This window comes from Haliaeetus albicilla, chromosome 12 (genome assembly GCF_947461875.1).
Source record: "Haliaeetus albicilla chromosome 12, bHalAlb1.1, whole genome shotgun sequence".
NCBI classification, from domain to species: Eukaryota; Metazoa; Chordata; class Aves; order Accipitriformes; family Accipitridae; genus Haliaeetus; species Haliaeetus albicilla.
In genome coordinates this window covers 27,061,212-27,089,109 of record NC_091494.1, presented here as the reverse complement: position 1 = coordinate 27,089,109, position 27,898 = coordinate 27,061,212, and the positions used below count along the sequence as shown (strand labels likewise).

The 27,898-nt window shown below is 38.6% G+C and overlaps 1 protein-coding gene across 5 annotated transcripts in view; it reads right to left on the bottom strand.

Moving 5' to 3' along the window:
• The window catches only part of MAP2K5 (mitogen-activated protein kinase kinase 5), a 140,282-nt gene that overhangs the window by 42,232 nt on the left and 70,152 nt on the right, over nucleotides 1-27,898 (bottom strand). For 4 of the 5 annotated variants that reach the window (XM_069798655.1, XM_069798653.1, XM_069798651.1 and 1 more), the window contains 4 exons: nucleotides 27,790-27,863; nucleotides 26,810-26,860; nucleotides 23,519-23,590; nucleotides 10,447-10,476 (listed from right to left, as the gene is read on the bottom strand). In XM_069798655.1, coding sequence (XP_069654756.1) covers nucleotides 10,447-10,476; nucleotides 23,519-23,590; nucleotides 26,810-26,860; nucleotides 27,790-27,863 — 227 coding nt within the window. The remainder of the gene's footprint in view (nucleotides 1-10,446; nucleotides 10,477-23,518; nucleotides 23,591-26,809; nucleotides 26,861-27,789; nucleotides 27,864-27,898) is intronic. The other variant, XM_069798652.1, reaches the window with a different exon arrangement.

Sequence of the window (27,898 nt, the reverse complement as noted above, 5' to 3'; positions counted from 1 at the left end):
AGCGCAGCTCAAAAGTTTGAGCATGTGGCGTGTCGCTACCCTGTGCAATGCTCAGAAAACTTGAGGATCAGGAAGGAGACCGGCACTGTCATGTTTTTATACTTTCCATGAAGAATTTCAAATAGTGAAATGGTTGCAGTGACACAACTGAAAACCCTGCCTGAAAGGAAGACAATGCATTTTAAGAGTATCGAGGAACGCTTTGATGCACTCATTAAAACATCAATCTTGTTGCAGAAAAGTCACTTTAAGCCTTTCACCACCAACACGCTCCCTCAGCCACGCCAGAAGAACGCATGTAAGTCCCTGACCTGCTCATCGCTGGAAAACCCAGTTGGTCAGAAGGTTTTGTAAGCTTTTCATATGCAACCAAAATTGTGTGAATTTGCAGAATTAGATCAGCTATTTGAAATTTTTGAATCTGTATTGTATTTGCTGTGTATTTTTCTGTACTTACTGCATGTGATAGTTTATAATTTGAAGCAGCAGGGCAAACGATAAATAAATCTATCACATTAACAGTCTGTTTCTCAGGTCATGAAATATCAGTGGTATCTGGATAAACTACTCCATAAAGCACATTCTCGAAATGGCATTTTTTTTTAGGTTGGTTAAAAATGCAAAAGTTTGCCTCCTGCTTCATCTACTATTTAATGAATGCCTCTGGTTATGAAAAGCAACTTTTGACAGACCATCAGGTTATATTTCTGTCTCCATGGAGATACTTTGGACGGGAAGTGGCTGAGAAGACCTCTACCATTCCTTTCACATTATATTCACAAGCACAATCAACGAAACTCAAATGAATCCACCCCGGGTAACTTAGAGGAGTCACTAGCTATAGCTTTAATTTTCGCTTTTACTCTCTGGAATTAGGACTTGCCCTGCAGCTCTTGTTTGAGAGATTTGCAGGTGACCCAGGGTTAGATCTTCCCATATCAGTTAACAAATTTTCTCTTTACATATATACTGCTTTTCAAGCTAGTGATATTTTTTTTAATAGAAAAATACATATGCCAACAAATCATACAGTTATGATTTTTAAGGGAGGCTTCACAGTAGAACATTTATTTTCCTAATCCAGGAAACTGTGGATTTAAAAAGTATATATAGCTTATTTTTAATCTTTACAAATTAAGCTCAACGTTTTATTGAACAGCCGAAACTACAAACATTGTCTCCTATTGACAAACGACCAATGCACATTTGCTTTGTCTTTGCCCTGATATAAACGGAAGAGGAATATGTAAGTGTACTGCATTTCCATGTGGTGTTCACCACCACGGGTTTTATTCTTCCTCTGGAATGAAAGTATGATCTTCAGACATATGTTACAAAGTCTGGCAAAATTGAATGGTTGTACTTCTGAAAGAAGTCAAAGCACCACAGACAGTAAGACTGACCCACCTAACTTGTTCCTGACATTCTCAACATCCCCCCCATCCCAATCTGTGGATTTTGCAAATGGCAAACTTCAATCACTGTCACAAACCAGAGGACAAAAAAAGAATAAAAATAATTTCAAGAAAATAAAAAAAGACAATTCACAACAAGCTTAATATTAAATATATTCTTACAATTATATTACACTGGTTTTCCCAGAGGTCTACAAACAAATTTATATAAAGAGATTATTTCATCCACCATTGACCTGCAGCCACTTCTCACAGAAATCTGTTTACCAGAGTTTAGTAACACAATTCAACAAAGCGGGCATGAAAAACTACACACTGTTGAAATTATGGAGGGAGTGTGAGAAGCCAACAATAAGTACTACACTGGAGTAGGACCAGGATGCTCATGATAACACATTCCTCAGTCAGCAGGAATGTGGGACAAGCAACTCTTAGGAAAGACAGTATATTTAGCAAACTGCTGTTTAAGACCTTGTTTCAAGCATCACAAAAAGTGCAATAAGTAGAAGAAAGGGTGGTCAGCCAGAAACCAAATAAAGCAACAGGGTTTAGTTCTAACCAGTTCTTGCTTAATGTCACCCATGTTTATCAAGTTTAGTGAAATGACCACCGTGGTAATAGAGAGGAATACCAGGAGAACCTAGAGGACACTACAGAAGAGGAAAACCGATCACAACTGAGCAGGAATAACGTCATGATGCTACCCCCTCCTCCGAAAAACCCCAAAGGACAAACACCACAGTGGGATGCCGAGGGAGGAGTACACTCTGAAGACACACAAGGTTATCTTTTCTCCATGCAGCACTGGAGAGCTGTGCCTGAGCCTGTGTGCCCCCCCCAGGGAGCTGTGGGCCAGCTGGAGAAAGTTCGAAGAAAAACCACAAGAACAGCCAGAAATCTAGAAAAGAGAGACTGAAAGAATGAGCACCTTCAGACTAAAGGCAGAGCAAGGATGACATAACCAACAACCCTCCTGCATCTCTTCTCCATGTTCGCTACGCACACAACTACCACTATACCCTGCAGTGAGGAAAACCTTTCTAATAATAAAGCAGAGGAACAAATCATCTAAGGAAACAAGAGCCTCTAACACCAGAAGCATTGCTCTTCAACAGCGATGAATATCCATCAGGATTGTCCCTCCTCATAAGCACACCACTGCAAGTCCCTTCCAGCCTGATAAGAAACAGGTAAAAATGACAGTTACTAAAACCTCTCACTGGAAGGCATCTAGAAAAATCCTGAGCTTTCTGCAACAAGCTGCAAAATCAATTGTGATTGCTACAGATGACACAATTCTAGGGACATCTGAAAGGAAATAACCCAAAGCAACAAAAACTTGGGTATATGAGTGGGGTTTTCTAACTAAACTGAGGTGCTAGGCAGGTTGAGGCACCACTCTATGCAATGACCATCCTCTCCTATGTCAATTCGACTGCCCACTGCAGGTACCATTGCACCCTCTCACAAATTAAACCCATGGTTCCACAGGGCTGGCAGAAGAGCGGCTGCCGTGGAAGGGAAACCCTTGCCTAGACCTCAAAGTCATTCACTCTTATTCTGGCCTTTGGGGCTCCTCACTACATTGAGCAACCACCACCCAACCCAGGAGGATGAGATGGTCGTGTGTGCTGTGTGCTCCTACAGGTCATGCTGGGAACACAGCCTTTAGCCTTTGGCATTGCCAGTCCATGAACTTAGGGAAGAGCAAACGTTGGGACCATCTCCAGAAGTGCCTCACAACATCACAGACCCATGAGGAGCAGGTACCCTCACTCCTCAAACAGGCCAAGAGCCACAAGTAATTTCCGAGCTCTTACAGGTGCACCCTTGGTATGGAAATGGGCAAAACGGAGCAGGGATCCACTGTACCCTCATCCCTTCGTCTCCAGTTCGGTGACTTGGGAGGAACCATGCCTCCTCCTTATCCCAGCTAAGAGAGCCTGTTCAGAGCACAGAAGATGCAAATTTTCAGCAAATCCAATATTTGCTGACAGTTTGCAAATGGCAACCTAAAACAACGAACCAAACAAATCAATCCTCCTACTGCTAGCTTTCTTCCTAGGGAGAGCCAATCTCCCAGGTTTAAATCTTCATTCAGGCAAGTCACTCAAAGGAATCCACTGCAGGAACTGTAACTGGGAGGGACCTTTCCTTCCAAGCACCACAGCAACATCTCCCATTCCACAGAAGCACCAACTCATGCAGGAGATCCTTATATATTTGCAAAAATCTCTGAAGAGATTTCAGTATTTCCTCTGCATGTTTCTCCCCTGTCCCCGATACGTAGCTCTCACAGCAACAAACATCATTTCATTTCAGGATCTCGCTCAACTTCCGCAGTCACGAAGGTCTTGGCACAGTCAGTCCTGTGCTGTGAAGGCGAGATAATAACTGCACAGAGCAACAAAAGGGCTCGTTGCATTAAGCCATTTTCTTATTCAACACAGGTTGTGAACGGTGACAATGCCGTAACTAACTGGAAGGCACAAACTTACATCCTGACCCCAAAGATGCACCCATGAGTGATTATCTGTAGTAGTTAATTTTCCCACTTTGTAGAAGTAAATTGAACTTTTCACAGGTTTGAAGCTGATGTCAGCACGACCAGGTATGAGGTTTTACACAAGACAGGGGAACAGAACACTTCCTGGAATGCTGGTCACAAAACACAGCCTAACCTCTGGTCCCTCAGACTGCCTGAAATTGTTAGGGTTAGAAAGAGAAAAAAAAGAAAAAAAAAAAAATCAGTCTTTCAAGATCATAAGCTAATAATCCACTCTTAAAACCTATTCAAACCACACAAAAACATATTATAAAATCAGGATTTACTAGTTACTTGCATTTCCAATATTGACCATATTATTCAACCACCAATTTTACATTAAAAAAAAAAGACAGGAAGATTAAAATAAAATCATATAAATTTGTCTTTATACTTCAGATTCCTAACTGATTTTTTTTTCCTAAAATCTATCCATTTTCAAAAAAGAAAACACCTCTGGAAAAACTAAAACTAAATTCAAATTTTACAGCAACTTTCTAATAGACAAATCAAATTTAAGTTCAAACTTATTTCTGGCTAAGGATTAAAAAAAATAAAGCAAAATGTATCCGAAGTATATTATCTCACGAATGACATATGTAGTGAAACCTATGTTAAAAAATTGGTAAGAGTTTAAAATGATAGCAAATGACTTAAAATATTGTCAGTGATTTCTGGAATATATTATAAAAGCAAAAATATTTGCACAAATCTATCATATTTAAGATATTATACAATAATTTAATTCACTATTTTTGCATTAGCATTTGAACAGTGTTTAATGTCTTTTAAATGGTTAGATATAATGATATATGTGGAAGAAAAAACATTTATTTCTTTCTTACTTGCTGTAACCAACCCTCAATTTATTCTCACAAAATAAATGAATGCTTAAAGGATGTTTCTGTCAATTGAAAAAACAACAGTAAAATGGCTACTTTACATGCCAAGTTAAACTAAATATTTTTTTCCTTGACAACCTGCTTACATTTAAATGAAACCAGGCCAAATTTGGTCAATAGTATGGATTACATATAACAAAAAGAATCTTAGACCATGTTAATACAGGGATCAGAAAGCAGCAGCTTCATTTAAAACCATGCAATTATTTAGCAAACTAAGATACAGCAAATAAATTAATCTGTTTTAAATGGAAGCGCTTGCACAGTAGCTTTTTGACCTATAATTAAATCTTACTTGCAGAAATCACAGCGAGGGTAGAATTTGCTGATGAAAGGATAAAAACAAAATCTTGCAAAAAACCCCCAGCTTTGGTATCAGAAATTAAAAAAAAAAAAAAAAAAAAAGAAAAAAATTTGCAAAAGCTTTTCCTGCTGAAAAGAAGAGCCGTGTCCCAAAGCTGGTGTAAGTCTGCATTGTCCCCTGATCTCCCCAGAGCAGAAGAACTGATTTGCTCCAGCTGAGGATCTGTCCCAGCATACGCAGCATATTCTGCATCATCTCTCCGATGCTTTTGATATGCTGGGGTTTGGTAAAAGTACAAACCTTTCCCTAACAGGAGGAGCAAAAAGCCGTTTTCTTTCACTGAGGTTTTTTTTTTCCCCTCCTGTATATTTTCTTATAAAGCAAACCAATGGCAAGTCTATAGTGAGCGCTTTCTTGGGCTATAAAATTTCCTATTATCCACTTATGTTTTCTTTGCAGTGGGATTTAAGAATGCCTCTTCCTTGAGACGAGTAATATGTCATCATTTTGTTGAACTAACAGGCCTGACAGTCTTGTCTCTCCGAGTTAGAGACACCAGCACTCTGTGCTCGCGCTGCTGGTAAAACGAAGGTGAAAAAGCTGGGAGCATAAAAAAATAAAGGAGAAAATCTAACTGTAACTAAATTCTTTACTAATTCATTCCCATTATTTATCATGCTGCAAAAATAAACTCTTTATATTAAAAAAACCCCAACCTTTAAATTAAGGTCTCTCTTACTTTCACTACATTTTAAAATAACTTATTTGAATCCTTGGATTATCTCTTTTAACAAATACCATCTTCTGTATTCATCATTTCTCATGTCTTTTTGATCTTTTTTTCTACTTATCATGTTCTTTATTTGAAACAGATTTTTAACAGATAATCTTGATCGTTATAACAATATCTTGCTTGCATTTCATTCAAATAATTCTTAAAAACAGCTTAAAAAGCCGTTTGGAATAACATCAAGCTCTCCATCAATCAAATGAAAAAATTCCGCTGGCGGTTGTATAAACATCAGATCAACTCTGATGTCTTCAAGGATTTCAGAGTGAACCATAAAAAACTCCATTAACTTCTGACAAAGAATGCAAATTAATCACAACATGGGGTGAAATGAAATTAAAGGCTCTTTTCTAATCAATGACAAGGCAGGATGAAATATTTGTTACTCTCCGCGTTCAGGCTGCCGGGATGCTCGCGCTTTTCCCGCACATCCCAAATGCAAGGTGTGAGCACAGATTCACCCAGGGTAGCTCTTTAGCCCTCCCCATCCCTACAGCTATCTGCTTACAAGTCGCCCAGATTCACAAAACACACTAATCATCTGAATCTCAGGTGCATCCAATTTGTTATTCACACTCTCCCGGTGCCAGTGAAAAGCCTGGCGTAGACAGATGCACCAGGAACCTTAAATGACAGTTTTGGCCTCCGGAAGTGCGATCGCTACAGCAAAATCTAGTACAGCCTCCAGGTGAAATGTCTGGAGCTCCATATGGAGCAGGGAAAATTAACAACAAGATGAAAATCGCTGTAGCAGCGGGGAGTCTGAATTTAAAAAAAAAAAAAAAAAAGAAAAAAAGAAAAAAAAAAGAAAAAAATTTAAAGATGAGGAAAGAGAAGTAATAAATTAATGGGGTGTGAAAACATTCAAAGCTTTACAATACCAGGGGCAGTATTTGCTCAGATTTGGGGGGGTAAGGGGGGAGCAGTGGGATGGGAGGGTGCAGAACAGGGGACAGGGTGGTTGGTTTCTTTGGGGGGGTTTGGTTTTTGTTTGTTTTTTTTTGTTCCCCCCCCCCCCCCCCCAAACTTCAGGTCATTTTCATGTAATTTATTAAGGAAGGCCTGGAATTGCAGGCAAAGGAAGGAAAACATTTCTCTAAATGCAAAAATATCTTAAATACAGTCATCATAATCCACACTTTCCTATAGCTTATTAAATCCTTGGCAGCTCAGTACTGCCTATTTGTTTGGAATATTTCCCTAATGGATGCAGCATCCTTTTAACGTCATGCTTTGTATAAAGTTTGACTACAAGCCGAGACTATTTAGTGGGCAATTCTTTTCATTTCTCCTAAATTGCATTATCATTAAACAAGTCATTGCCCCCATCATGTTTTTATACAATATACTGAATTTGAATCTATGTGATTAACTGTATGCCTCGCAGTTTGTTCAGCCACTGCACATCTTTGGGGTTCCAACTTAAAATTTAATTAAATATACTGTGAGGTACCATGGCCTTTTGGTTTGGTTTTTTTTTTTTTTTTTTAATAGTTCTTTCTGTACAGACACGTAAAATCAAAATCACATAAATGGAGGTTAAACTTTTAAAAGAAATTTGAAACTTATTTTCCCTATGTGCCTTCTTCAGATACTGAAAAAGCAGGATGGATATGGACTCCAGCGGGTTTGGTGAAAAGGGTTTCCTTTCTTTTTTAAATGTTTATGTAGGAAAGAACTTTATTCAAAAGAGTATTTTGTGTGTGTGTGTGAGCACATGCACCATTCCTGTTAATTTTAACAGAGTTATGCAAACACATCAGGAGAAGAATATACCCTTAAGTGCTTATGTTTGTATCTACAGAAAATCCTATGAGTGTCATATCCTACTACTTCCAAAAGGAGTTTTACATTACAGCAAGCAAGCAATAGCACATTGCAACACCATGCCTGGAAAACGAACAACAAAACCATGAAAACCATAACAGGTTTAGAAATTTACTACATTTTAAGGATTAGAGTTTCCTGTGCAAAGTTTTTGTAGTGGAAAAGTCTGTTCTGATCAGTACTATTTGTTATTTCCTTGTTCAGATTGCTACCTTTGGCAGTTAGCTACAGATTATGAAGTTAGGTGCATATCAAGACAAAAAAAAATTTACAGTAACTCTAAACACACTCATACGCAACTTCGCTTACATGAGTTGTTGCTCGCACGCTTAAGTGCTTTCAAAATAAGACTTTATTGTGAACGTAAGATTATATAATAATAGTGTGATGAATAAGTGTTAGCAAAATAAATACTTATAAAAGATGTGGAAAATGAGAAGTGCTAAGTTCTATCATTAAAATATTCTACTAAAGGCCAGGGAAAAAAAAACAATCATCCTTTAGTCTTACTGGCATCTTGCAGGAGTCCTGAATTTCCACACTGCAATGATTCCCCCTATAAATCTTATTCATTTAAACTGAATTTACACACACCATTTGTCTATGTCTTAAAAATAGAGAAAAAGGAAAAAAAATTTTTTTTCCAGCTACAGCTGGAGACAAACATTCATTTGCAGGAAATTTCAGGTGTTCTCAGACATGTATCCATACTTTCTATTTTGAGAGAGCAGTAACTCCAAGTTATTTAGGGACAAATTCTGCACACACACATATGATTAGCTTCATTCATTCGAATAAGCCCACTGAAGTGAGGAGGATTTATTCAAATGAGTGACTGCAGAATCAAGCCCTTATGTAGGGAGATAAATAGATATTTAGATATAAAAAAACCCCAACCCACTAATTATCCCCCTAATCAGAGTAGGTTTCTAAGGGTTCTTGTGACCAGCTATGTAAGTACTTGTCTAAAATACATATTCTTCACATAAAAATCCTTATGAAAAGCAGTTTCTTGAAAAGCTTAATAGCTACATTTTAAAGTTTCACCTCCTCAACTGTTTTACATTAAAAAATATATACAATTTCATGGACTACTGACTTGCCAAATATTCTTTTACAAACCCGATCCGCTTTTTTAATTAGAATAGCAAAAAGGATCTTAAACTAGCAATCATGTTTTGCTCCCAATTCAGAAAACAAATTTTTGTCGAGAATCATACATAATGTATGCGCTCTAACTTTTTTCCCCAAGCTCCAACACTCCTGTGAACAGAGGGTTATCTGAAATTGTATCCCACGTCACTTCGATTTAGTGTTATAATACACCATCTACAATGAACTTCAAGACACTCAATGAGCACAAGTGAGTACGCCAATGTATGGAGGACACTTCAACACAAGAGCTTTTTTTTCAGTCCCCTCTTCAAAGGAGAGGGGTACATTTTAAAATATGGATAAAATACGCAAAGTACGTTCCGCTAACCAGCTACAGCTCTCTCAGTCAGTAAACATTTTCCACAGGAGATGAGAAAGTGAAAAATCAGTATATTTCTACATATGCAAAACCTTTACAAGTCCATAAAAGTGTCAGGAGAATTTGCTTAAAACAGCTTATAAAAATGGGAGAGAGAATGAGTCCCAGCCTATTATTCAATAACCATGTTTGTGAGGCATCTGCATAATCTAACCATGCATAAATTAGTATGTGTATTACAACAGTTATTTGCATAATAATAGCAAGTTAATAGATGCTTAAAGAGCACAGACCAACACCACCTTTAAATCAGACATGCCTCCAGGCACTCTGATCTGTATGGACCAAGATGCAGAAAACAGTGTTCATAAAACATATGAAAACATAAAAACCACATTCAAATAATTCATTTTAGTCCCTGGACACTTCACTTTTTCCCCTCTCCCAGGAAAGAATAATTTGAGGAACTACAGAACAGTTTGTTACCATGAATTCTAACACCCATCTTGCAATAAGAATTTAAAGTAATCATCAAAGCTATTTCTGGATTGGTTGTTTTGTTCAGAGCCTGATGTTTTTTCAAGCATACAAAGTAAAATACTACGTGGTAACGCAGGGCTCAGCACTGGCCTAACCATTACCATTGAAGATGGAAATAGTTTTACTACCAACTTCAATGAAACCGAGTTAGGTCAGTGGAAAGTTAGAAAATGCCAATATCTAAATAAAATACTAATATTAGGTCCTCTTAGAGGGAAAATCCAGAGCTCCCTTAAGTGTTCCATTCACATTATATTTTTGACTTGAGAAGATTTTAGACCATCGTACCATTATTCAAAACTGGAGTTAAAAATTAAAATATAAAAAAGGAGTAGATACACCTTCCTGCTTCAAAAGCACTGTTGTACATAGTGGATTATTTTTTAATCTCATAACAAAACAATCATTAACATCATCATAATTTTCATTGTCTCCAGGGAAAGAAAATCTAGAGTTTGGAGAAGAGAAAAAGAGGGGAAGAAAAAAAAAAATCAATAGAGACTTCTAAATTACTCCTTCAAGATACCACTTTTCAATTTAACAGGACAGATTTATTTGTATGTGGCTCAAATGTTCACAATTGCTCCCTGCACCTTCATACATAGGAATGAATGTCACAGTGGCAAACAGCAGTAATGAACAATCTTACCTGAGGATATGGAAACCTCCCAAGAGCAAGCTGGGAAAGGAAATAATATTTGTCTAGTTATATAGATTTGCATGGAGGGCACATTTTCTTAAACAGAGAAAAGTACTCAACTCTTACTATTGTATAAATTGGAAAATGTCAGCAAAAGTAATTCTGAAAACACACAAAAAGCTGTATTTAGAATGGAGTCATTCACAACAATTACCCCTTGTTCTACGTTTCTGAGTAATTCTGTATTTCTCAAGCTCTTTTGTCTGTACCACTCAGTAACACTGTTTGATGCCCAAGCTCCTGAGGACTCTAAATTAAACCAGTTCAGCCTCAATAGCGAGGCCAACGACACTGACCTTTACTGATAATTATCTGCAATGAACAGGTATTATAGAGCATGCACTGAACTCCCAAAGTCCTTCCTTAACTGGCTCAGAGTAAAATCTGGGTTATATAGCTGAGGTTTGTTTTCTTATCGGTGTCAAACCCAGCTAGGACCCTGTGAGCAGGATCTGGAGAGAGATCATGGCACCCACAAAAAGACACTTCGTCTTTTCTCCAGATCTACTTTCAATTGCATACGATATCAACTGGATTTGTTCCCCACACTGTTTTGTAAGTCAATTGATGCATTACTAGAGTATTTGCTAGTACCAGTATTAGACCCAACAACAGTACTATTGTTGCCATAATGCCATAGCTAATAAATATTCCATGATAAATTCTTTGTACCAGACTTTAGGTTTTCCCATTTGCTATCTGAACCTTGGAAAAGATTTCAGCAAAATAAAACTAGTTTAAGGTTTTTTTGTCTGCTCTTCAGTGAAGGATAAGGGTTTTCAGAGTTGACACAGACTCCTCCAAAAGGGCATTCAGAGCAGATCTATTCTGATCTGCTTTCTGGATAAGCCCTCCTCTCTCCATGGTTTACAGAGGAGCCATAGTCAGATGAGCTTCCCTACACTCTGGTTAATCTTCATGAATCCTGCCCTTACCAACCTTCAGAAGGAGGTCTACCAAAAAGGTTATGGATGCACTTCTATCATTGATTTGTCTGCATGATAAACTAGGTATATTCACATCAGATTGAGTAATGGCATTAATGCTGAAGGTCTAAGCCACCGTGTCATGTACTGTAAAGGCTAAACCATGCGTCAGTGCTGGGCAAAAGCTCTTTCATTGCACCTGTATTGACCCCAATATTTGAGCTCCTCAGTGCCGTGGTTACTTGACCTAGCCAGATTGCAGCTGAGGCAACTGTGCTAACTTATGATGAAATTTCAGCCTGGCTGGCAGCACAAAACTATCCTAAGTATAAACAATAAGGCATAGCCAGAGCTGCAGCAAGGTGGGGAACTGATGGGGCATAGACCAGTAGACATACTCGAGCCTCACCAGTTCAGGAAAAGGTCATGAGAAGGTGGTGAGAAGAAGCTGACAGCATGAGTAGAAGCAACCAGAAAACAGCAGAGATGGTGCCCTTTCTGCAGTTCCAGCTGCTGCCCAAACCTAGTATGGTATTAGCCATTTGGCTGTGAGCCTTAGCAAATACTTCTTTTCTTAGCAAAAACTTCTTCCAGATCCTCAGAGGAAAGACGTTACAAAAGCAGAGTAGGTCCTGAAGCATTTGTGTAAGAGAGGCATGCAAGAGAAACCCAAAGAGGTGAAACAACTTTTTTGGTGACTACTCTTAAGAAGCTTTTGCAATATTGAGATAGTATTTGTCCTGAAAAATCTACAGACATATCAAGTTGGTTCTAAAGGGGCTACTTGGTTTGTACAGTATCTCTGAACGCTTACTTACTGCACAGACACATCACAGTTACAGAAACTGTGGATCTACATTTCCATGCATCACTGAAAAATCACCCCAAACCTTCCTAAATATCTTATCAGTGAGAGTTTGCATAGTCACTGAGGAGGAGCCACTATGATCTGCTGTATCAGTATGGTGTTGAGCAAGGAGCCCTGCTAGCAATAACACATGCAGTTTTTCTGAGATGTTTCTATTGTGCCACTCATCTCTCTGAAAGTTGTGATCTGCTTTAGACTTCCATTTGGGCATCGCTGTGTTTGCTTAGTTTGTAAGACCAACAGCTACATAATATAGAAGAAATCAGGCTTACAAGAGACACTGGAATAGGGAGCAACATTAAGGTGACAAGACAAGTAAGATCTCTTCAGGTTCTCCAAAGCGATCCAATTTAAGCTAGATTCCTCCTTTGGGTTTCTTCTGTGGTTTGTCTTCCAGGTTTGCCTTTAAGACTCAACTCTTTGGGGTGAATTCTGCCTTTCAGTTTTGTTTCTGGTGCAGCGCTGAGTGCAGTGCTTTTCTTTGCAGCAAATTCATCCCCATAACAAAACAACCTGAGCCAAGCAGGCTTGATCGCCATCTCTTCTATCACTTGTGTCTGGTTCACAGCTTCCCCCAGCTCAGAGTGTCACTACAGTCACTCTCTGATGGCAGGCTTTGAAATACAACGCTAAACAGTTAAGCAAAGACCCTATGTTTTCTGTTATGCTCCGTCTTAAGGATCAGGAGCTATTAAAACATACCCTTTTTTGTCTTCTCTTCTTTTGGGAGGACCATCCTTAACTTTCAAGAACTGCTCAAGATCCTAAGAAGCACTGCTGCTGTGATAGCCTATAAATGCCTAGAAATAAACCTATAAACGTCAAACACTTTTCCATGAACAGAAGTAGAAGAAATCCTGATTTTTCCAATGACTACTGATTTAAGAATGGTCATTACAATAGCTACAGACTTGTAGAAATGTAATAGTTATCCCACTGTAGAACAAGAAGATAATTACGGCTATATGCACAGGGCATCATTCTGCAGAACTTATCTAAGTAGAAAAATGGCCACTGCCTCGATGATGACTTACAAACTAAGCATTTCCATTCTCACTGATGACTCCTCTCCCTGACCACCACACACCTCAGCAGGGGCTCCAAAGGTAGCAGAACAATTGGGGAAAGAGCAGTTTTCTGCCAGACATAAGTACGGGGTGTATAAATGAGCTTTGAAGAACCCGAAATGCATCAGGAACAAGTTCTTTGGGGATTCTTAAAAAAGGAACACGTTTCTCGGTGAAGCTGCTCCTTGACTGAGAACTGCAAAGCAATACAGCCACGGACAGATCATGTGCCAGTTCTGCATCCCCCTGAACCATCACTCGATTCATCTCGTCAGAGTTGTTTCCTCCCTGCAAGATTGTCAAGGTATTATAAATTAAGAAACTTACCAAAGAGTATGTAATCTTCCCTGAAATAGCCCGCAGATATGTCACTGTACTAAATGTGTTTCAGATTTAATGAAGCTTTAATGTCCTTTTTAATTTTGCCTGTTTCTATATCACCAGGGGTCGAGCAAGGCAATCAGCACTCAAGAGGGTGGTTTGGTTTAAAACTAGGAAAAACTCATTTGCTTATGAGTTGCACTGTATTTTCTTAATTAAATTTACTAAGTAAAATGGTTTAAGTTCAGCCAACCAATGACCTCTGTATGTAGATTTAGATTTATAAATAGTGTCACAGTTAAAGTAAAGAAAAAAAATCCACAAAAAACAAACAGATTAGAGCTTCACTAAAGGGATTTTCATACTCTCTATCATCTGTCTCAAGGAAGTCATATAAACATATGCAGCACAGGCCCAATGCAGGGTACAAAAAAAAGTAAACTACCAAACTAACACACTGTCAAAAACTTATCTCCTCTGCATTTACACAATGAAACTCAGGGACTTGCAATTTTATTTTTAAGGCATCATAACAAAAATGCGGTATTTCCATTCACACTAGTTAGGTTTGGGAACTGATAAGCATTTTATGTAACTCTGGATATCAAGGAGGGGAGAAAGGAATGCTTAAACTCCAAGGAGCTGGTTCTCATTTCCCTACGGATACCTTCCGACTACCCAAGAACTGTAAAAACCATAATTTTAAAAAGGCCCAGTGAATTGCAATCCCAGCATGGTATGGAAATATAAATGAGAATCAGACCATATCAGCAAGAATTATGTCAGAATAACACCTTCCTACACCATTTCACCTTAGAGCAACTACATGTCTGTGTAGGGGTTTTTTTTGGAGGGGAGAGTTGGGGGTGTGGTGTTTGTTTTTTTTTTTTAAACCATTACTTTCTTAGACTTAGAAGTAGCCCATCAGAGCACTTAAAACGCTCACCTTATGGTGTTCAGTGAGGTTGTGTCCTGAAAAATGATGTGCACTTCCAAGTGCAAGTACCTGGTAGTAGCCTTCCCCCAGACTTGGACAGAGGTGCAGATGGATGTACGGGGTGCACCATCAGATTTTAAACCAGTACTTGATAAATTGAGAAATAATCCCAGATTATTAAATAACAGGCAGAGGTACAGTGTGTGTATATGCTGATTTTTTATCAGATTATATATAAAAACACATAAGGGAAAGCAAAAGGAACATGAAGCAGGCAGTTTTGGTAGAGGCAGGTGCCTAAACCCTCTGTACTGAGCAGCCACGAGAAGGGCTGGAAAGCAACTCTAACCTGTTCTCAAATACATACATTTAACGTGCAGGTAAGTGAACACAAAATTAATTACATTATTTCAACAAGTCATTTTAACAGTTTCGGAACTGAAAATGGAAATCCAGAAATCCTCATTAACAAACCACTTTCTCTACATCACTTCTTACTTGCCTGCCTTTATATTGTTAATAAGAATTACAATAGCAACTTGGTCTGTATCCTGTTCAGAAAGTGACTGAGGGAAGGAAGTTCAAAACATATTTTTAGGACACTCAGGCAATAAAGTCTTCTACTTAGATTATTGTCTATGTTGTGCAAGTTGTTTTTTAATTTACAGTTATACTGAAAAGCATGGGATGTTTTTATTCTTAATTTAGACACATTCCATGTTTCTCAGCATAACTGCAAATTGAAAATAAGCACTTACAATATCGCTAGTGATCTAGCTGAAGGAGGACTTTATAGTCTGAAATGTTCTAAAATTTGTTCTTAATTACCTTGTGCACATTTTACACAATTAAATTTCCATCTAAGGATTTTGCATTTAGATTGTGCACTGCAGTTAAACCCTCATTTTATGGAAAAGCAGCCACCACTTCGGAACATTCAGACACAGGAAACTTTAAAAATCAGACTTAACTACTGGATAACATAAAATTCCCTAGGTGAAATTTCATTCCAAGACCAATTTATACATTCCTAGATAGATGGCTTAAACCCACCTGAAACTCTGCAGGGTATGGACCTTAATAAATATTAAATACCTCAAAAACTACTCTAAGATTTTTTTTCTTTCCTTCTCATATCAATTTCGCTGTCCTCTTATTGCACAGTTAAAAAAAAAAAAAAAAAAAAAGAATCCAAAAGGATATAACAGCAATTTACCAGCGTTAAAGTGCTTCTGAGGTTAAACTGACAACAAAGAAGAACAGAAACACAAAGCATCTTGAAGTAGGGTTTCAATTAAATGTGCAGGATTTAGTAATGCAGGACGAAAAAAGAGTTACAAATTAATTTAATCTTCTGCCTATAGTTTGCAGCTGCACTCCAAAGTGTCTGGGGCTTAAGAACAAAGCCTTGAAAGGCCTCAGAGTGAGGAAAGCTTCAATTTTTAATGTATAACGCCATTAGCTGATAACTTGTGGAATCTGCGACCCCTGCGGAGGGGCATAAGCGCGGGTAACAGAGACTGATGAAGTGACATATTTGTTCATGTCTAGGACTATGAGGAAGAAGGTTATTACTAATACCGTCAGGCCCAACAGAAATATGCCCTAATAACCTTTGGGACATTCCTTGGCTTGAGCAGATGAGTTCGAGATCTCTCTACATAAAATATATTAAAAATCAAAGCCTAATTCACCTTAATTAAAGATAATTAGTTTCACTTTGACTTCTTTTAAATATGAACTATAGTAAATGCACTGCAAACTAAAGACTGCAGACAATCATGATTAAATTGCACATTTCTTCCTTGCCACAAATCCCTTACATTACTAGGCTTTTACCACTACATCTTCAAAGGTGTTACTCAGAATAGCAGCGCCTTTTCTAAAGGGAAAAAGGTGGGACGTGGGCCTTTCAGGGCCAATCTATGGAAACCGTCAGGTGTAAAATTTACACAAATGGTCCATAATGATTAATGAGACTACCTGTTTGAGCAGAGAGGCTTCCTGCTAATTTGTTTGCTGGGTTTAGATTCAATACCTAAAGGAAAAAAAAAGTCAAATTTGGTTGTGCTGGTGGAAATGCAGCTCAACTTCAGCTGTTCTCCATCTCCACTGGCATGAGAGGGTTCACCCGCCATTACAAACCAATTAAGTAACAGGGAAAGGCAGGCTCGACTGACAAACATTTCTAAATTTTTGACTTTTTAAAAGTAGAAACAGCTATACTACACAGTATAAGAATAGGGAACATTAATCTATACTACATAATCCTATATATTACAAATACACCACAGCTGATGTTATTCCTTAATTGTCCACTCATCTATCTACTCAGGTAGAGAACTGTATTATTTATTTTGCTGCCGCACAGACTGCCCACAGTGGCCTAAGAGCAATTGCCGAGAAACATGATACATTGAGGTCTCAACCCGTGCAAACTGTACCTAAACTTACACTTTATTGCAGCTTAGTTCACAATCTTCACCTAATATAGGGTTACATCCCAGTGCAGCAAGCGGATAAATCATCCTGGAATATTACTCTGGCTAAGTTTAGCTGTGAGTGGAGCATATGTGCTTCCGAGTCACTGAAGCAAAGGCCCATAAAATACACTAATTACTGGAAGTTATGGTCACTGAGTGATTGATAGCACTCTGCAAGGCAACTTCCCTGTCTTCAGCTATTCTGACGGGCCTCCCCCACCACACAGCAATTATTAATTCATGACCCAACCCTCAGGCACTGGTACTTTTACTTCTAATTCCGCTACCACAAAGATCGTGATGTAGCTGGACATTGTCTTCGTCCTGGTGGCCACTGAAGATGGCAGATGAGGAAGCAGAGCCAACAGCCACTGCTTGGAGTCATTGCTTGAAATAGCTCAAGGGTGGTGGCGGGAATCTAGGCTACCTTTCTCCTAAGAACAAGTTTCTGAAACACATCATTCTGTACAGAATGACTAAAACTACATAAATATTCTACGATGAGGACAATTCAAGTTGCTGAGCAAACTTCCGTGTGTGTTACAGCCACACTCAATGGCTGAGCAAAGCCTGCGAGGATTTGTCCATGCAAGTCACAAACATCACACTAGGTATAGTCCTTACGAACACAGAGTAACAGGATGAGGCTCACTGCGAAAAAAGCACTTTTTATTTTCTTGTTTTCCTTAATCCTAAATGAAAGATGGCTGTTACTAAATAATCACACCTGCGCAAATATCAGTGGTCCAAGCTGTGAGACCCAAGGGCTCAAGGCATGAGTCTGCTCCCAGCCATACTTCATGAAACCAGAAAAAGGCCAGAAATGAAACATTTGCTCCATAAAGTTGGTTGCTTTTCAAGAATGGTCTGGCCAAGGGCTGGGGTCACAGAAACCAGTGCTGCTCGAGGCCCTGCTATCGGCAGAGAGAAGATGTCAGCCCACAGAGATGGTAATCCAGCATTTTCAGAAACACTTGGTTTAAGTTTTCTCTAATATTAGTATTATTTAGAGTAATTTGCAGTGACAAAATAAACACCTATCACATCCAAGCATTGCTGGTTATTAGATAGCTAGGCACAGAAGTGGGGCTCAGTGTTTTTATTAGTTTAGAGAAGGCTGGAATTCAATAAGGAAAAAAAAAAAGGGGGGGTACTTTAAGACAGATAATACTGTATCTATTGAAACATGCCCAGATCCATCTAATGCATTAATTTAAGAACTTCTTCAGTTGTCAGTGTAGGAATGAGGAAATCATGCTCTTCACATGTTTGCTTAATGATGACCTCATGCCTTCTGCTATGAGTCATTCTCAGTGGTTCTACCAGCACCAGTGGCATCACTATGGCAAGGCATTTCCCAGCCTCTCCAGTTTAAACAAGCAGAATAAAATTCTGCTCATTCCAAGCACACAAAAGGCAAGGACAAGCCCAGTAAGACCTGTCACTTGATCGGAGATGCCTCACTTCAGCCAAGTATTTTGTTACCATATCAAGACTCCTGCTCTGCATGGAGATTAAAGGCAAATTCTCATTTCCCTTTTAAGCTTGACCCTTGCCATCTTCTAACGGGCTATTTTAATTAACATTCCTCCTGCCTCTACTCAGTGTAGCTTTTGACACTGTAGGTCACTGCATGGTCCGTGTCTACTTCCAGCAGCTACACAGACATTCACAATCGTCTCATCATGACTGTACCCCTTTCTACCAAACCTCCACTGAGTCTCCAGTGCCACTACAGAAACTATGCTGCACCTACTGCCAAGCTTTGGGTCTCAGATTCCGCCCTCCATCTGTCTACCTGCTGTTGTTTAGATAAGGGTGTAAAACTGATGAAAGACCAACCATAACATCCACACATAAGTGAACTCCTGCAGAAGACAAAATCGTGGTCTGCATAACTTCCTGCAGATCAGCTCATAATCTCGATCTTGAACAATTATCACTTCAAAGCTGATGATATGTGACTGATCACATATTTTAGACTCCTTAGAAATTCTGAAACCTCCTATCCTTGACCAGATTACATATACATGAGTCTTTACATCAGTTTTATGCAGTTAAACATCTTAAAGATTGAAGTGCTTTAAGAGAATCATCTTAAAGCAGAGCTTCTTGCTCTTGTAGCACCCTCTTCAAACATGTTTCTCCACTTCGCCTTTGTGGTCTGGTGAGCTCTTACAACTCTGTCTGTGCTCGCAGCCCAAGTGTGCTGAACAGTCTAAGACTCCGTAATGCTGACATCGCACGCAATCAGCGTTAAACTTGCTCAGAAGATATATATGCCTGAAATAGATGATGCAAGGCATGTTTGTGGTATATATATATTGGTGTTCCTATAATACGGGAATGCACACAAATGTTGAAAATCTGTCATATGACTGCTTGAAATATTGCTTAAAACAGCATCTTAACACAAATGTCACAAACAACTAGCAACCCTTGAAAACTCTTGCAAATATAGAGATAACAGAGAACTCTGGTGACCGAAGACTTAAAATTCTCATTTTGGGAGTTTTAAGAACTTCTAACGTTAGAACTAATAGACAAACTCTTTTTCCCTGAAGGAGAGAGCACTGATAATCTTTGCAAGGCAAGTTCATTTTAAAAGGAGACTTGAAACACAGGAAAGTAGCTACTGTTCTCAGCAGAGGACAGTGGAAAGTACACATTAGGATGTGATACAAAAGTAGGTACAAAAAGGTATCGTTAGCCAAGCTCATGAGCTCACATTCTACTTCCAAAACTTACTTGATTTGTGGCATAAGCAAATCACTTCCACTTCCTGCATTTCAACAAAATATAATACCAATTCTATCTGTAGATAAAATGAGCCCTGGATCTTCTGGCAAAGATCCGCAAGCCTATACTTTGCCTCAGTGAACAACTTGGATCACAACTCTATTCCATTCCCTTCCCAAAACTCCCTCCTCCTCACCTACCATCTCCTTGTGGTACGCAGGAGACTCTGGTCCTCAGTCTCCGGAGAGTGCCAGCACTCCTCAGCAGGCAGCTTTGAGGTGGTAAATCCGGGGGAAAAACAAGAAGCAACCTTCTGTGGAAGCACAGGAGGACCTGAGAACACACCAGTCCTACAGGGTCCCACCAAACCTCTTCTCACCCACCTTCTTGTCTCTTACAGCAGTCTCTTATCCCAGGAGAAGCAGCTCAGCTGAAGGCAAACCTACTCCTCAAACATGTCCACAAAAAGGCACCACTGGGCAAGAACGCTGCCTATCAAAACCCAACAAGATGTATTTTATCCCACTTTGGATGCTTTAAAGTTCGCTTTTAGGATAGCAGCCATGCAAGGTAGGATTGGAGTCATATTGGAGAGTAACAAGAAATATTAGGCAATCTTATTTATCCTCCTGTGCAGGGCACAGCTCTTGGAGGGAGACTGAATCGCTTACAGAGTGCACACAGCACTCTGACTCAGACCAGTCAGCCTGGAGTGTATTTTATGACTGAAAACCAGCTTTTATAAATGAAAATGCTGACACAGTCTTCAGTGTAGTGACAGCAGTGTCATTGGTTTAAATTGAACTTGCTTTGTCAACCCAAGAGCACTTAAATAAAACATATAAAAACCTCCTGAAAACACACAAACTATTTGTGATGAAACACTTATAAAATTTAATTCACTTCAGAAAATCCTGAAGAAAGAAATGCAAACTCCAAAAAAATGAACAAATAATAGTAGAAAAGCTAGTAGCACTTTTTCTTTTTTTTTTTTTTTTAATTTTTATTATTTTTATTTATTTTTTATTTTTTGGCAAAGGGAAGACTGAACACCCTCAGACACTTCTTACTTCAAAAGGAACAAGAATGCTTACCATCTCTCAAAACTTAGGTGGTACCCACCCCTAATACTTTTCACAGTTTGCTAGCCAGTTTTTGGGGGCAGTTTTCTTAACCTTCAAAAGTAACAGTTCAGTTTCTCATTACACATAGTTTTGCAGCAAAGAAATTCAAGACATTTTAAAGGCTCAGAAGAATATTAAAGAAAATGAGAATATTTACTCAGCTGCTGTTTTATATTCTCATACATCAGAACAGCCCTTGCTAACTTGGCCCCACATGCCATTTCTTTTAAATTAATGTGCTATAACTGTGCTAGCGTGAAGTTGTAGGGATTGGAGTATTACACTACTAAATGGAGAGGATTTCAAAATCCTACAGCAAATGATAACTTCCCTTTTTAACAGTTCCATCAGCAAGAGCCACTACCAATCCCCATGTCGATGCAGTGTTACTTTAATGACAGTGACCTTGTGTGGCTCTTTGAGCATCTTCTTCACCTTTTTTGAGACATTTTTCTAAGCCACTGTCTTTGCTTTCATCATTTAACACATCACTCAAACCACTTCAATAAAACAGCGATCATGTTGAAGAGAGGTCTCGGAGGACCAGACGACATACCAATTAACAGAGCACACAGAATCAAATTGTTTTTTCTACATTTGGTTCAGAGGACAGTCGTGGAAAGTGAGGGGGGGGGGAAGTTGAGAAGGTTTAAAAGAGGAGAGCAAATGCAAATTAAAGGAGTTTTCCTAATGTTGGCTAATATAATGCGAACTTCATCCTTCAAATCAAATTCATGACCAGACAGGTTACCCACTAATAATCCTAAACTAAACTCCTAATATCTTGGTCTACATGGTAAATCATCAGATTTCTGCTGCAAATCAAAATACGTTTTTTTATTCAGCAAAGGAACTAGTAAATTCTTGCTCTATAGGACTCCTGCATTTTTATCACTCTCATTCCACCGTGAATCAGGAAGAACACCATAGTCAAGTCTTAATGTAATATAATCTCGTTTTAGCCCTTTGTTGGCTAGATTAATGTACAGAGTGCGTGAGTACATTCTGTATCTCTCCCAAAATTGTGAGGGTTCTCCAGCATCGCAAACCATTAAAATTTGCAATAAAACAAATTAAGAGAACTGCATCCCCTGTGACACGTTAAAGTATGTCATTACTGTAATTCAGAGTTAGCTTCAGTCAGACTCTGGAAAAGATTTACAAGGTCTGAATGCAATGATTCAGCATTAAGTATTTTCATTTTGGTTAAAACTGATTTGGCAAGGAATTTATTGTTTGAAAACATAACAATAGTCCTGGTTAACTTTTAGGCTACAAAATGTGAAATTTGCCTAGACGCAGAGGGCCAGCACCAAGACTACTTAACTTCTACCTAACCTTCTGCTAAAAAAATCAGCCGCACTTCACCAGAAGGTATATTCAGCTTCACCTTAATGATGCTGTAATATACCAGAAGAGGAGGGAAGGGCACCTATATTTTTCAGTTAATCATATCACGCCTTTGTCAGGCTGCACAAGAAAGATGGTGCAAGTCATTGATGGCTTGAATGAACTGTTCTTCTAGGAAGAAACAACTGCTCCAAGACTGGAGAAGTTCTTTCACAGGACTGTCCTTGACTTGAAGAAGTCTCCTGAGAGCTTATTGCTCAAGCTCTCAAGGCTACAACCGTTTCCGACTGTAGCTCACTTGTCTGTGGCCAGCCCAGGCCAGCATGAAAAAGGCTACGCAAACACAACCTTCTCTCACCACCAGCCCAGAGCTGCCCGTCCCTCCTCCCAGACCAGACCAAGACAGATGTGATTTTACTGGTCAAGATGCAATCCTAACACAGGTATTTCTACTCAACTTATACACACTAGGTTATCTTTCCTATAAACAATCACCCGTTTCAATAAAGTCTTTGGCATTCATGTTTGATGAACCCTAAGCTGAAAAAAGTAACCTTTTTCCTGAATCAAAACTGACCTTGTTCTGACTAAACCTGCAGAAAGCACGGGTTCTGCTGAATGACTGCATTTACGACCACATTCTCTTTGAACTGCTTTATTTTGATCAGACTTTCTCCTGCTTGAAACTATGTTTGTGAGACGTCTTTCTAAAAGCCCTTGTGAACACTTAAACACTTTATTTAATCACACAAGGAGAGACTCATACCATCGTGCAAGTATTTCGGCAAAGATTTTGCAAGGCCATCAACAACCTCAAACCTTGAATCTGCATAATACAGTTTTAACCCTAATAATAGCCCACTCTGTCCTGGCCTGTGAAGATGCAATACAGAAATATGGTGATCTCAATCCCAGAGGTGTGGAAAGGATGCAGAGGCATCCATGTACCAGGCCCTACTTCTTACTCTCATATGGAGTTTTATTAGAGGGTTTAAGACTGGTAAATGGTTTGTACAGAGGCTCTTTGTATCTAACCAAATTGAGCGCAATGAGAACAGACCCATTCTAAATACAGCCAAGAAACTTAGCAATAGTTAAAAGCATGCACATATAAAAGAGTATACAAAGACTACATTAAAATGTTTTGATGTTAGATTTCATTGGATTCTTGCATTGTGCACATGAAAATGAGAGATATTTGCATACCTCCATGAAGGAAATCCCTAGACTCCAAACATCCGAATGAATTCCATACTGTTCTCCTGAAATCCGCTCAGGCTGCAAAGAGACGGAAAGAAACACCTTCTTGAGCCTAGCAAACAAACATACGTACTTATTCCACAAAAGCTAGCCCAGGGCAAACAAATCAACTGAGAAAATGCGAAGAAGCTAAGCTCACCAGCTAACCTGGCAGAGAGCAAATCCACTCTTCAAACATGACTTATTTATTTTTGCCTCTTCTTTAAGAGCGAAGGACTCGGTTATGCTTAGACTTGTAGCCATGCATTGCTATGCACCTTGTAAAGTTGGCCATGGCATTTGTGTTTGGGCTGTTTTAGCCAACAAAAAAAGCCAATGGCTTGCACATGCGCAGCAAACCCCTCAAGTTGTGAGGGTCCAACAGTGTACACATCTACTGCTAAGCCCAGGCACGGCAGCAAGGTACACTAGGAAAACAGACTCCTAATGTTGAGTCAAGGGCTTGGGGAGTAACTATGGTTTAAAAAGCAAAGTTATTGAAGCCAAAAGAATCAATGAAGTCACATGCCAGCAATTTTATTTTATATACTTTTTAATTTCATTTTTGACCTATAGAAAAAAAGACTTCATTCAAAACTATTAATAGCAAGTTTAATGCCTCATGAAATAGAAAGCTGTAAAACATAACTGCTAGTTTTTACTTGAAAGCTACAATTTAAGCATTTCCAAGGTCAAGTACAGCATGAAATGTAACAATAAAAGGCTCCATGAGACTTCTCTCCCCACTGTGCTGTTAATGCACCTGTCTAGCCCAACCACCTACAAAGCACTGGCTGTATTTTTAGTCTTTAATAATCCAGAGACCTTTTTTAGAAAACAAACTCCCAAATTAGTGCCAGTCCAATGTGTTTTCGGATGTTTACTCTGCACTGCTAATCCCAGGTCAAGAGCTTTTATCGCAGCATGAATGTTAAGTAAAAAACACAGTGCTGCCCACGTTATCTTTAAGGATAGCCTTCCACAACTGCCGTAACCTAAAAAGCCACCCCAGAATGTAACTGGAACAAAATCTTTTTGACTGAACCTCATTTATTTTCTGCTGAACAGTGATCCAAAAATTTTATTTATTTATTTTTTTAAAGTTCATTAAGGTAAGCCTTCATTAAGTATAGTTAGCCTAGGTCAGCATATCTGAGAAATGTTTGCAACAGCATCATTCATATATGGATACAATTTTTAAGCATCCTTTTATACTGATAAAGATCCTCCTAAAGATGCAGATATGCAGCCAAAAATGTACACCGACAGATACATCTGTCTTTATAACATAACATGGTATTGGCTATCCCAGCCAAGCATGTTTTGTTACCAGCAGACAGCGCACCCGTGGCAAGATGGTAATACTCGCAGATCTTTTTAGTGCAGATGAGACCTTGGCCTTTCCTCAGCTGCCAAATCAGATGCATAATTCACACTGAACAATATTAAATTGTTTATTCTTCTGTTACAACAGCTCAAGTTTTAAACAGCAACTTATGTTTAGAACCTCTGTATTCATGCAAGACAGTGGCAAGTAAATCATTTGCACATTTAAACAAAAAGTCTAGTCACGTGAATTTAAGAGTATGGAAAAGAGGATAAAAATAAGAATAACACATGCATAAGTAAAGTGTGCAACACAGACATCATCCTAAGGATACACAGCTCAAAAATATTTTCTCTTAAAAATTGCTACAACTGGTTACTTTTTAATACAGAAAATAATTTTGGATGAAAGTGGTGATAAAATGATTTTACAGAAAATGTATTTTTGTTGGAAATCTTAATTTCTCAATCAAAAAGCTTTTTTGCTTATTTATTTTAAACAGAAACCTCAATTTTTTTAATGGTTTCAAATTCACTCAGTCTGCCAAGTAGGCAAACCAAAGCTTATGACCTTCATTATTTTTTGATGACTAGACTATAAATTTGATGATGACAAATGACTCATTCAGCAAGCAAAACAATTTTAACACAAGAAATCAGATCAACTATGTTTTAGCTTAAACTTCTCTTTTTCAATTAATAAATGAATCTATCACATTCATCCATGAACAATAAGAAAAAAAAAGTAATTTATTTAATGTACACCTGGGAAAGAGAACAGTAATCTTGATTTGTACACTAAAAGCATAATACAATTTAATTCTCAGACCTGCTTAAGACCACTCTAAGAGTAACAGCTGAGTTGGAAAAGTTGATTAATCTGAAGCTGTTTATTTGTCTGAATCGCTATATTCCAGTTCTTTTAGAAAATGAAGGCACAGAAATCCGCAGGCTTACTAAGGAAATGTGGTATTACATTAAGACCAGATTTTTTTCCTCTCTTTTTTTTTTTAAATCATTTTTCTGCACATACTATTCTGATGACACAGGATAGCCGAAGTCTTTCTAGGATGGTGGCATGAGTGTTTCAGAAGCCACATAATGAGTACACCTTGACTAGAAAAGCACTTAGCAAATAAATGGACACCCTGGTCTGCTTTCTTCTTACAAGAAAGTAAGAAAAAATACCTAAGTGCGATTAAAGGTCATGGATTTCTCTCTCCTCTTTTCTGAGGTTTGAAAAATACAAGTATCAACCACTTTGTATTGTTTACCCTTTTTTTTTTAAACAAGCCGAACACTTATTTTTTCCTCACTATTATGACAGAAGTAGTTTGCTAAGAGAATTTTAATGCCCAAAATAAAAGTCAACAGTTAATATACCACCCTAAACTGAAGCATTTAAGTTTTCACATCTGTTAAACGGAGAACTAAAATTAATCAAATTGATCTAACAGAAAATACATGCTAACTTTTGTAGTTTACTGCTTTGCTAAACTGCAGGCTGGGAGCAGCAGCTCCCAAATTGTGGATGGTATCAGACTGTCAGCGGCCTGCAGAGTCGCAGGCTATCAGGGGAAAGCTCTTTTTTGAACGTTGAACTGGCTCCCTTCTTTGTTCCCGGTTGTTACTAATGTAGTAAAGGCAACTGAAAATACACGAAAGAAACCCTTTTCCAATATTACTCTTCCCTATGAGCAAGAAGTGCAGTTGTCACTGGGCAGGCAGGTGAGCACAGATAGGAAAGCAGTGGGTCTGCAAGACAGTAAAAGGGAGTTGTTCCGTGGCACACACCATTAAGACATAGCTTATGCTGGGGATAGGGAGAGATGAAGTTTTGAGAATTGATTTAGAATATATCCTGCATTACACAGAACAAGACTGTGAAGAAATACTTCTATTTAAATGTTATTCCTGCATAAATCCACTTACCGCCATATAAGCATTTGTTCCAACATACGTCTTGGCTATAGAATTCACCAGCTATCAGACAAAACAGTCTGTTAGAACAATATAAAGATAATGTGGAAATAAAATGGGCAATTATTCCTCATTTAACCTACAATCATCATTCCTATAAATCAACTAAAAATTATGTAAAAGGGAACAAATTTATCTGCAAAGGCATTAAAAATGATTAAATCTCTCTTTTGTTCGGAATGAGAGTTCCAATTTAAACAAGCACTGCATTACAGTTTATGGCAGATAACCTTAAACAATTCTGTTAAACAGGATGCTTATCGCTTTAGTACCCCAAACTAGTCTGATATAAAAAGTCAATTTGAAGTAGGATTGAACGCATTCATTTTTCAGTCAGCTGGCTCAAGATGTGAATAAAGCCACATTCATCACTTGAATGCAACGAGCACTAAATACGCTGGAGGGACAACAGACTCTGACAACTTATAATACAAGGCTGACCTTCTCTTTGGTCCTCATGTTTGGCTGAGAGTAAAGGTGCTGAAATTCAAATCAACATCACAGCAAGCTCATGGGTCACTATCAGAGAAGTTCTCCAGGGAGGCCCAAAATGGAAATTAATTAAAATTTGTGCTGCACATTGTAAAAGCCCACCACTATTGTTACTCCCAATATTAATTTTTATTGTGGGCCAGTTGGGCTCCCCAGACACATCTCTCGTTCTGCCCTCCCTTTTGTCTGGCCAAAACGCTTTCATATCAAAGCTGCATATCAATGAAGTTTGCTATTCGTAAGTAGTAATTACAATATCAGCAGTTTTTACTGTCATTAAACAATGAACAATCATATTCAGATGAAGAAAAGTCGCCCAGAGATTAAAAATGAATAGGGCTGTCCCAGCAGAGGGGAGCTTGCTGTGGGGCTGTTTGTCTGGCAGCCAGGTGATTTTGACATTAGAAGGAGAGTGGGCAGATATCTGAAGGGGGAATTACCTGAGTGCTAACCCCGAAGTCACACAGCTTCACCTGGCCTCGCGTGTTCACCAACATATTAGACGGCTTCACATCTGTTGAGGGAACAAAACTGGATTTAATCTGTACT